Source organism: Cebus imitator, unplaced genomic scaffold, assembly GCF_001604975.1.
Source record: "Cebus imitator isolate Cc_AM_T3 unplaced genomic scaffold, Cebus_imitator-1.0 Scaffold119, whole genome shotgun sequence".
Classification (NCBI taxonomy): domain Eukaryota; kingdom Metazoa; phylum Chordata; class Mammalia; order Primates; family Cebidae; genus Cebus; species Cebus imitator.
Genome location: NW_016107434.1, coordinates 5,531,913 through 5,542,839, shown reverse-complemented (window position 1 = coordinate 5,542,839; position 10,927 = coordinate 5,531,913). Strand labels below are relative to the sequence as shown.

At 46.2% G+C, this 10,927-nt stretch overlaps 1 protein-coding gene across 3 annotated transcripts in view; it reads left to right on the top strand.

Moving 5' to 3' along the window:
* The window catches only part of TEP1 (telomerase associated protein 1), a 45,969-nt gene that overhangs the window by 4,359 nt on the left and 30,683 nt on the right, over positions 1 to 10,927 (top strand). For all 3 annotated transcript variants that reach the window (XR_001828412.2, XM_017539584.2, XM_037742394.1), the window contains 8 exons: positions 485 to 1,069; positions 2,583 to 2,762; positions 3,642 to 3,776; positions 4,445 to 4,606; positions 5,315 to 5,476; positions 5,729 to 5,800; positions 8,332 to 8,456; positions 8,757 to 8,914. Coding sequence is in view for 2 of the 3 variants with exons in the window: in XM_017539584.2 (XP_017395073.1) it covers positions 509 to 1,069; positions 2,583 to 2,762; positions 3,642 to 3,776; positions 4,445 to 4,606; positions 5,315 to 5,476; positions 5,729 to 5,800; positions 8,332 to 8,456; positions 8,757 to 8,914 (1,555 nt within the window). In the remaining variant the exon portion in view is untranslated. Of the gene's footprint in view, positions 1 to 484; positions 1,070 to 2,582; positions 2,763 to 3,641; positions 3,777 to 4,444; positions 4,607 to 5,314; positions 5,477 to 5,728; positions 5,801 to 8,331; positions 8,457 to 8,756; positions 8,915 to 10,927 lie in introns of those variants that run through there.

Here is a 10,927-nt window from a genome sequence, read left to right as displayed (position 1 = left end):
TAGTAGAGACGGGGTTTCACCATGTTGACCAGGATGGTCTCGATCTCTTGACCTCGTGATCCACCCGCCTCGGCCTCCCAAAGTGCTGGGATTACAGGCTTGAGCCACCGCGCCCGGCCACATTTTTTATTTTTTAAAACTTTCTAGAGATGGGGTTTCACCATGTTGCCCAGGCTGGTCTTGAACTCCTGGGCTCAAGCAATCCTTGTACCTCAACCTTCCAAAGTGTTGGGATTATAGGCATGAGCCACTGCGCCCAGCCTTTTCTTAATTTCTCTGCTCTTAAGGCTTTGCCTTACCTTTTTCGTACCCCTCTCCCTTAGGATATTCTCTGGATGAACCCAGTCCTGAGAAAAACAGCATTGGTTGTTTTCTACTTGCAAATCACTGGCATTCACAGGAGGGCTATGAGGAAGATATGCTCTCATGCAGATACACCCTCAGTGCACCCAGGTGCTCATCGCCTGTCTTTCGCTCCTTCTAGGCATATGCTAGCTGAGTTTCAGCCATGGAAAAACTCCATGGGCATGTGTCTGCCCATCCAGACATCCTCTCCTTGGAGAACCGTTGCCTGGCCATGCTCCCTGACTTGCATCCCATGGAAAAACTACATGAGCATATATCTACCCACTCAGATATCCTCTCCTTGAAGAACCAGTGCCTAGCCGTGCTTCCTGACCTGAAGACCGTGGAAAAACCACATGGACATGTGTCTGCCCACCCAGACATCCTCTCCTTGGAGAACCGGTGCCTAGCCATGCTTCCTGACCTGAAGACCATGGAGAAACCACATGGACATGTTTCTGCCCACCCAGATGTCCTCTCCTTGGAGAACCGGTGCCTAGCCACCCTCCCTAGTCTAAAGAGCACTGTGTCTGCCAACTCTTTGCTCCAGAATCTACAGATACCCTACGTGATGCAAGCTGATCCGTACTGGGTGAACAGCAGCAATTGCTTGCTCTCTGAGCCTCCAAGTTGTAGGGCTCAGCATTTCTCTAAGGGACTAGGCCTTTCAGCCTGCCCCATGGCCCCCGTCTCTGCCACGGGGACAGTCCAGGAAGCAACTTTGGTAATAGCTCCAGGCACTCATCTTGACTCCAGCTGTGTCTGTTGAATTTTCTTGTCTCTAGCTTTCAAGTGTCTCAGTTTCCCCCCGTGCTGCTCTGTGTCTGGCTATCTCCTCAGAGCCTCCCCTAAGGTGCCCTTTGCTGCAGGACCATCTTCACCAGCATCGTTACTTTTATTGCATATCTACTTTGGAGATTTTGTGCAATAGATCAAAAACAATTCCTGTTCTGCCTGGGCATGGTGGCTCACACCTGTAATCCCAGCACTTTAGGAGGCCAAGACAGACAGATTGCTTGAGTCCAAGAGTTCCAGACCAGCCTGGGCAACATGGTGAAACCCCATCTCAAAAATACAAAAATTAGCTGGTTGTGGTGGTGTGCACCTATAATCCCAGCTACTTGGGAGGCTGAGGCATGAGAATTGCTTAAACCTGGGAGGCAGGATCACACTACCGCACTCCAGCCTGGGTGACAGAGTGGGACTGTGTTTCAAAAACATGAAAGCCCAAAAGACCACAACAAAAAACAGTCCCTGTCCTTAGGAAGCCTCTGCTCATGAGAACCAGCATAATGTTGGCCAGCAGAGTCAATTAGTCAATTAGCAATTTTGTATTTTGGAGATGGGGTTTTACCATGTTGCTCAGGCATGAGATACATCTGCTAATTAATTTTCCAACAGCCCTATCAGGGTCTATACCAGAGACCACTTAATTGTGTGTGCATGTGCAAACACATATCCACTTTTACACATCTACATACCTGCATTTAGTATACAGTTCAGAGTCACTAGATAGACACACATTGCTTCCCTATATACTTGTGTTTCCAGTTGAGGGACAAGACTAATCTGAACCCTCTTCTGTCTCTACCGATTACAAAATACGCAACCTTGGGCAACCTCTTAACCCTTTAGAGCTTTAATTTCCTTACCTTTAAAATGAATTTAATGAAAATATACTTCATAGGATTGTTACCAGGATTACAGCTACTGCCATCTTACATTAATTTAGGGCTTTGCAATTTGCAGTCATACCTACATACATCACTATGTTTAATTGCACAGTGGCCCTATCAGATAGGTGGTAGTGAATGAGGTTCAGAGAGGTTAAGCAGCCCCAGGCTGCTAGGGAATTCATATGGGGCTTTGCCCTTTTTCTTCTTCTTTTTTATTTTTTGCCCTTTTTCTTCGACCTTCAAAACATCTTACTAATATCCTAAGAGGTGTGTGAAGAGCCCCATGCTCCCAGGATATGACATCAATGAAGAGATGAAAGAAGGGGCAGATCATGAAGCATGTGGGTGAAGGTTCCAAAGGTTAAGTACAGTAAGGTGGTCTGTGAGAGCACTAAGTCAGACAGGACACATCAGTGCTGGTGTGTGAAGGGAGAGGAGATTAGAGGTGCTATGAATGGAGATGTAGACTCTTCCTATGTCCTGGTGCTACCTTCAGATCCATCTAGGTTTGAGGGGCTGTGGATACATGCTGTGATTCATAACTGCCACTACTGTCCCCAGGGTCATTGGTTTTATTCAGAAGAGAAAAAGCCAGAAGAGAAGAAAGTGGCAGAGACCCAAATGCCATCTTACAGTCTGAGCTTGGGAGAAGAGGAGGTGGAGGATCTGGTTGTGAGGCTTACCTCTGGAGACTGTGAATCTCATCTGGAGCCTACTGACCAGGTCCTTCAGGAAAAGAAGGTAAAAGCTCAAGAGTTGGGGAAAAGTTAATGGTGTGAAGGGGAGGCTGGGGTTCGAGTACTTGAACCAGGTCCCCTCCCCAGTTGGAAGGGGAATGTAGGGATACAACCCAGGTCTTATTTCTCACTTACTAATACCCCCACTTTTTTTTTTTTTTTGAGAAGGAGTCTCACTCTGTCACCCAGGCTGGAATGCAATGGCATGATCTCGGCTCACTGCAATCTCCGCCTCTTGGATTCAAGCGATTCTCCTGCCTTAGCCTCCCGAGTAGCTGGAATTACAGGCATGCACCACCATGCCCAGCTAATTTTTGTATTTTCTTTTTTTTTTGAGACGGAGTTTCGCTCTTGTTACCCAGGCTGGAGTGCAATGGTGCGATCTCAGCTCACCGCAACCTCCGCCTCCTGGGTTCAGGCAATTCTCCTGCCTCAGCCTCCTGAGTAGCTGGGATTACAGGCACGCACCACCATGCCCAGCTAATTTTTTGTATTTTTAGTAGAGATGGGGTTTCACCATGTTGACCAGGATGGTCTCGATCTCTTGACCTCGTGATCCACCCGCCTCGGCCTCCCAAAGTGCTGGGATTACAGGCTTGAGCCACCGCGCCTGACTAATTTTTGTATTTTCAGTAGAGATGGGGTTTCACCATGTTGGCCGGACTGCTCTCATATTCCTGACCTTAGGTGATCTACCTGCCTCAGTCTCCAAGAGTGCTGGGATTACAGGCATGAGCCACCATGCCTGTGGCCCTAGTCCCCTTTTCTAAGTTCTAAGTTGGACTCTACAGCTCTGTCCTTGATTTTGTAAGTCTGCATGGATGCTTAAGTTGGTCCTTATTACCTCTCTTCTCCTTTTTTCCTTCTCTTTCTCAATTCTCAGATGGCTCTAATGAGCTTGCTCTGCTCTACTCTGGTCTCAGAAGTAAACATGAAAAATGCATCTGACCCCATCTTGGCTGAAATTTTTGAAGTCTGTAGTGAACTTGCCCCCCTGGAGCCTGAGTTTATCCTCAAGGTATTATGGTGTGAAGGAGGGGATGGGGGCATGAAGCTGGTAGATAGGGAGTGTGGTTATGGTGTGTGGGGAGTGGTGACTAGCCTCCTGTTGGCGGTGGGAGGAGATTCTCTTAGAGTTTCTGGGTGAGTCCGAGACTTAGTCCCTGTGGTTCAGTGAAGAGTGGGGAAAGAGTATACTAGGCTTGGTTTGTTTAGTAAGTACCCATTCTTCCAAGGAGGTTGTAGTATTGCTAGGGAAGCAAAATACTTTTCTAAATATCATACAAATATAGCCAGAATAGCAGATAGTGAACATTTCTGAAGCAGAGAAGGGGGTGGGTGGAAATGTTTTCTGTGATGCCTTGGAAAATGGCAGGTTTAATCAATGATTTGAACCCTGGATAAATTTTTGATAGATATTGATGCAGGTCTTCCAAAGAAGGAAAAGGCCTGGTTGGCTTGCAGGCTGTCAGTAGACACAGAAGAAAACATGCTGGAAAGATGGGTAAGGGATAGCGTATGAGGACTTAGAATGCCAAGTCAGGAGGCCTGGGCTTCGTATTTTGTGGACAATGTGGAGGTCTCAGGAAAGGTTTCATATGGGCACACTCAATCAGCAAGTAAGTTCAGGGCAGAAAGCTATGGGAGGAGTGGCTGAGATTCTAGTCCTCTCACCCTGTGCCCTAGGCATCTTTGTACGCCAGGCAGCAGCTGAATGTCCGGAACGTAGCCAATAAAGTCTTGGCCATTGCTGCCTTCTTGCCGGCATGCCGGCCCCACCTGCGACGATATTTCTGTGCCATTGTCCAGCTGCCTTCTGACTGGATCCAGGTGGCTGAGCTTTACCAGGTATGGTGCTCATTTTCCCGAGCTTGGATCTTGGTTCCTTCTCTTATGCTCACTGCATCCCTGGAGAAAATTCTCAGGCAGTTTGGCCTCTTCTCAGCTTTCCTCAGCGTTGGGGCTTAGGCAGGACAGCTTCTCCCTCTACCAGGCGGGGTTGCCCAATGTGGAGAACATGATTGAGAAGGGCTGGACCAAAGCTTGAGAAAAAATTGGTCTTATTCTGGACCTCATGTTTCTTTTTTTTTTTTGGAGACGGAGTTTCGTCACCCAAGCTGGAGTGCAATGGCGTGATCTCACCTCACTGCAATCTTCACCTCCCAGGTTCAAGCAATTCTCCTGCCTCAGCCTCCCCAGTAGCTGGGATTACAGGTGTGCGCCACCATGCCTGGCTAATTTTTATATTGTTAGTAGATGGGGTTTCACCATGTTGGCCAGGCTAGTCTCGAACTCCTGACCTCAGGTGATCCACTCATCTTGGCCTCCCAAAGTGCTGGGATTGCAGGCGTAAAGGTGAGCCACCCTGCCTTGCCTTGACCTCATGTTTCTAATGAAGAAATGAAAATCATTACTAGAGAAATTATGATTTTGGAGCTGGGGCTGGGAACCTGCTCACTATTCTGTGCTTTCATACATCTCCATGAAGTGGTCTCGTTTCGTTTTGGAGGGTTGGTTTGTGTCTTGCTTCTGATGATCTTCTTTCTCTTTTGACAGAGCCTGGCTGGGGGAAATGAGAACAAGCTGGTGCCCCTGCCCGCCTGTCTCCGTACTGCCATGGTGGACAAATTTGCCCAATTTGATGAGTACCAGCTGGCTAAATACAACCCTCGGAAGCACCGGGCCAAGAGACACCCCCGCCGGCCAGCCCGCTCTCCAGTCAGTCACTGTCTCAGCCCTCGACCCACGCTCCCCATCAGGGAGCATGCTGTTGCTGGGGAGTCCTATACCAGGAGCAAAGGGAGTCAGAGAAATCCAGGGGTGCTGAGTAGAGGGGAGCGAATGGAGCAGGGCAGGCCTCTTTCCCAGCTGGCTTCCTTTGGGTAGAGATACACCTTCAGGCTATTGCCTGGATCTCTTCAGGGACAGTTTGCATTTCCCTTTTTGAAACTGCTTCTCCTGTCCCTACAGAGGATGGAGCCTCCATTTTCTAGCAGGCCTTTTCCAAGGTACATAATATTTCTTAGAGATGAGCAGAGAAAGGTAAGTCCCTTCTTCTGGGTTTGTATATGTGTATGTACAATCTTTTCTGGACTAATATTTAGGAACAAAATTCCATTAGTGTTAAAAAGACTTTGTGCCTGGGGGTTCTTGGCTGTGATGGTGGGTGAGGCTCTGAGAGCGCTGGGAAAGGCATATGGTTTTATTTTTTTTCACTTCACTGTCCTTGGTATTGTACTTTTTTTTTTCTGTGAGACAAAGTCACACACTGTCGCCCAGGCTGGAGTGCTACAGTGGCATGGTCTCAGCTCACTGTAACCTCTGCCACCCGGGCTCAAGTGATTCTCCTGCCTCAGCCTCCTGAGAAGCCGGGACTACAGGTGCATGCCACCACACCCAGCTAATTTTTGTATTTTTAGTAGAGAGGGGATTTCACTATGTTGGCCAGGCTGGTCTGGAACTCCTGACTAAATGATCCACCCGCCTCAGCTTCCCAGAGTGCTGGGATTACAGTCATGAGGCGCCACGCCTGGCCGGTATTGTACTCCCAGGTGACATGTCAGTAAAGTTGGATAAGTGAGTTAAAAATATTATGAGGGCCGGGCGCGGTGGCTCACGCCTGTAATCCCAGCACTTTGGGAGGCCGAGGCGGGTGGATCACGAGGTCAAGAGATCGAGACCATCCTGGTCAACATGGTGAAACCCCGTCTCTACTAAAAAAAAAAAAATACAAAAAAAAATCAGCTGGGCATGGTGGTGCGTGCCTGTAATCCCAGCTACTCAGGAGGCTGAGGCAGGAGAATTGCCTGAACCCAGGAGGTAGAGGTTGCGGTGAGCTGAGATTGCGCCATTGCACTCCAGCCTGGGTAACAAGAGCGAAACTCCGTCTCAAAAAAAAAAAAAAAAATATTATGAAATATTTACCTTCCACAGGAAGTTTTTTTTTTTTTTTTTTAAGACGGGGTTTCACCATGTTGGTCAGGGTGGTCTTGGGTTTCACCGTGTTGTTCAGGCTGGTCTTGAACTTCCGACCTGAGGTGATCCGCCCACCTTGGCCTCCAAAGTGCTTGGATTACAGGCGTGAGCCACCACGCCCGGCCCACAGGAAGTTTTAAAAACAAACCAAACAAAATCTTTTTTACTTTCATACAAGTAAAGTATTTTACTTAGCAGTTAAGAGCATAGAATGTGGATTCAGATCACCTGGGTTTGAATCTTCCCACCACCCCTTATTGACTATGAGACATTGATCAAATGATTTAACCTCTCTTGCCTCAGTTTTCTCATATGTGAATAATAGCAGAACCTACATTGTTGGATTGTTATGAAGATTAAATCAGTTACTATATTTAAAGTATTTCTAACAAGTAAATAAGTGTTAGTTATCACTACCATCATCATTATTAAAACAGATTATTAGGAAAATATATTAGTGTTACAAGAAAAAACACAATCTCAGTTGGTCAACTTGTCTTTTCTCTTCATCCTATTAATATATCCTAAATGTAGTTCTACCATAGAAGATTCTGAAAGCTACCTACATTTGTTTATTTATTTACTTACTTATTTTTGAGATGGAGTCTCGCTCTGTCACCCAGACTGGAGTGCAGTGGCGCAATCTTGGCTCACTGCAACCTCTACTTCCCGGGTTCAAGAGATTCTCCTGCCTCAGCCTCCTGAGTTGCTGGGAGTACAGGCATGTGCCACCCTGCCCTGCTAATTTTTTTGTATTTTTAGTAGAGACGAGGCTTCACCAGGTTGGTCAGTCTGGTCTCAAACTCCTGGCCTCAAATGATCTGCCTGCCTTGGCCTCCCAAAGTGCTGGGATTACAGGCATGAACCACCACACCCGGCCTACTTCTAGTTTTTAAACTCCTCCTAGCCTGCATTGTGCTCATTTTTCCATTTATCTATTAGAGTCTCAGTGATTTAAATAGGAGCTGATTGCCCAGGCCCGGTGGCTCATGCCTGTAATCTCAACATTTTGGGAAGTCAAAGTGGGTGGATCATGAGATCAGGAGTTTGAGACCACCCTGGCCAACACAGTGAAACCCCATCTCAACTAAGAATACAAAAATTAGCTGGGCATGTTGGCTGGTTCCTATAGTCCCAGCTACTCGGGAGGCTGAGGCAGGAAAATCACTTGAACCTCAGAGGCAGAGGTTGTGGTGAGCTGAGATTGTGCCACTGCACTCCAGCCTGGGCGAATGAGTGAGACTCTGACTCAAACAAATAAATAAATAAATAGGAGCTGATTTTCCCTTCCCCTCCTCTAAAAACAAACCTATTACGTGTTTGCTCTATCCCCACCTTGTTTCTCACAAGCCAGTCATCCCATGTTAACCACTTGTGTGAATGAAATAGTGACCTCAAAGAGCTGCCATCCTGTTCTCACCATGGGAGCCTTGTTGCCAGAGATTTGTACCCTCTATTCCTACTCCTTGGCCAAAATCTATTTTGAGGAAAGAAATGACCACATAGGGATAGGATGGTCTTACAATCTGCTTTGTTGAAGAAAGTTCCTATGGTCATGGATGAAAGGACCTCTGTGAGACTTGAGGATTTTTCCACAGTTTGAGAAGGCTTATGATGCAGAACCAGAGAAAAAGAATCCTCCAAGGTTCACCCTGAAGAAGCTGGTTCAGCGACTCCATATCCATGAGCCTGCCCAGCACGTTCAAGCCCTGCTGGGTTACAGGTGAGGAGCTCCACCCTGAGCATACATTCCATCTAGGTAATTCCTTGACTTTTCAACATCCGTGGCCCCCATCCCGGTAGTTCTCAACCCTGGCAACATGACTTTAGGGAGACATGTCCTATAGACCTGACTGTGGCTTTCGTTTTCTGATTCACCTGTAAACATGACTCACCTTTCCTTTTCTGAGTTATTTTTAGGCATATTTGGGCAGACATGCCCTATAAACATGACTCACCTTTCTCTTCTGAGTTACTTTCTTGCCAACTTTGAAATGATAAACCTCTTTCTTCCCTATCTCAGATACCCCTCCAACCTACAGCTCTTTTCTCGAAGTCACCTTCCTGGGCCTTGGGATTCTAGCAGAGCTGGGAAGAGGATGAAGCTGTCTAGGCCAGAGACCTGGGATCGGGAGCTGAGCCTGCGGGGAAACAAAGCTTCAGTCTGGGAGGAACTTATTGGTAAAGTGACCTTGGCCATCACATTCCCTCCTTCTCTTCCCCATTTATGCCCCCACATTTTAGATCCTCACTAGAAGATTTCTGTGGAAGAATGAAGTTACTCTTTTGCCTGGTAGTTGTATTACTGAAATGATTTGATTTATAAGATCTGCCATTGACCATACCAGAATAAACAGTGGTACCTGCTTTGAGTAATGTTGACATCATAGGTCATTAGACCAGATGTGGGTAGGTGATGCACAAGTTTTTATCAATATATGACAAAAATGTCTTCTTTCTGATTGTACTTGTATCAATATCTGTGTAACTCATTCCAAGAAAGGTAGGACTGGCACATGGCATATTGGAATCTGTACAGAAACTCACATTTAGGACATGGAAGTTTTAGGTAATTTGCCCACACTGATACAGAAAAAAAAAATCAAATTGAGGAATACGGAATTATGTTCAATTTTCTCTTTCTCTGTTTTTTTTTGGGGGGGGGGCGGTGTCTATTTTTAACTATAGCAGCCTCTTTCTTTTGTTTTCTATTTTTATTATTTTTTTTAATTTTAGAGGCAGAGTCTTTCTAATGTTGCCCAGGCTGGTCTCAAACTCATGGCCTCAAGCAATCCTCCTACCTTGGCCTCCCAAAGTGCTGGGATTACAGGCGTAAGCCACTGCACCCAGCCATAGAAGGCTCTATTTCCACATTTATATACCTTGTTTCTGTTTTGTTTTCTTTTACTTTCTCTTTTATCTTTGAAAATTTGCAGTCAAAATTTTTTTCTGTTGAAAAACATCTAACTTCAGACGTTTTGACTGGGTTTGTAGACTACATATTTGGGAGCTTCAGTCACTCATATTGTCTTTTTTACCTCATTTCTCTGTACACTGCTTGTTATCAGATTGTACTCAGGGCAGCCTGAATTGTTCAGCTGCTCATCACCGCTCTCACATTCTGGTTGTCACTGGTGGTGCATGTATCAGAATCACCTGGGAATTTACACACACACACACACACACACACACACACACACACACCCCTGCCCCCAGTTGACAGGCTCTTTCCCGATAGTTGAAACCACTTGGGGTGGAGTAGAATAAAGGGGCCTGGATGGAAGCCAATAGCCAGAATACGTAGATAATTCTTTTTTTTTTTGAGATGGAGTTTCACTCTTTTTGCCCAGGCAAGAGTGCAATGGCACAGTCTCAGCTCACTCAACCTCTGCCTCCTGGGTTCAAGCAATTCTCCTGCCTCAGCCTCCCAAGCAGCTGGGATTACAGGCTCATGCCACCATGCCTAGCTAATTTTATATTTTTAGTAGAGACGGGGTTTCACCATGGTGGCCCAACTAGTCTTGAACTCTTGACCTCCGGTTAGTAATCCACCCGCTTCAGCCTCCCAAAGTGCTGGGAGTATAGGTGTGAACCACTGCGCTGAGCCATATGTAGATAATTCTATATGCACCATCTCCACTTCCTCCCTCTGGTTGAGAACCATTGTCTCTGAAAATGTAAGGACATGTAACTTTATTCTTTTAATGTCTTTTAGCCTAGGTGAGGCAAATGCCCACAGTCTGATCCCATAGTGGCTAGAGTTTTCTTTTTTAATCATATACTACAGAAACAGTTTATGGATATACCAGAATATATGTATATGTACCTTTTTCTTTTCTTTTCTTTTTTTTTTTTTTTTAGAAACAGGGTCTCACTTTGTTGCCAAGACTGGTCTCTAGTTGCTGGGATTACAGATGTAAGCCACTGTGCACAGCCAAAAATAAATATAAGTAAATAAAAGAGGGCTCGGTGGCTCATGCCTATAATCCCAGCACTTTGGGAGGCCGAGGCGGGTGGATCACCAGGTCAAGAGATCGAGAACATCCTGATCAACATGGTGAAACCCCGTCTCTACAAAAAAAAAGTAAATAAAAGAAAATATTAAAATATATGGATATAGGCCGGGCGCGGTGGCTCAAGCCTGTAATCCCAGCACTGTGGGAGGCCGAGGCGGGTGGATCACGAGGTCAAGAG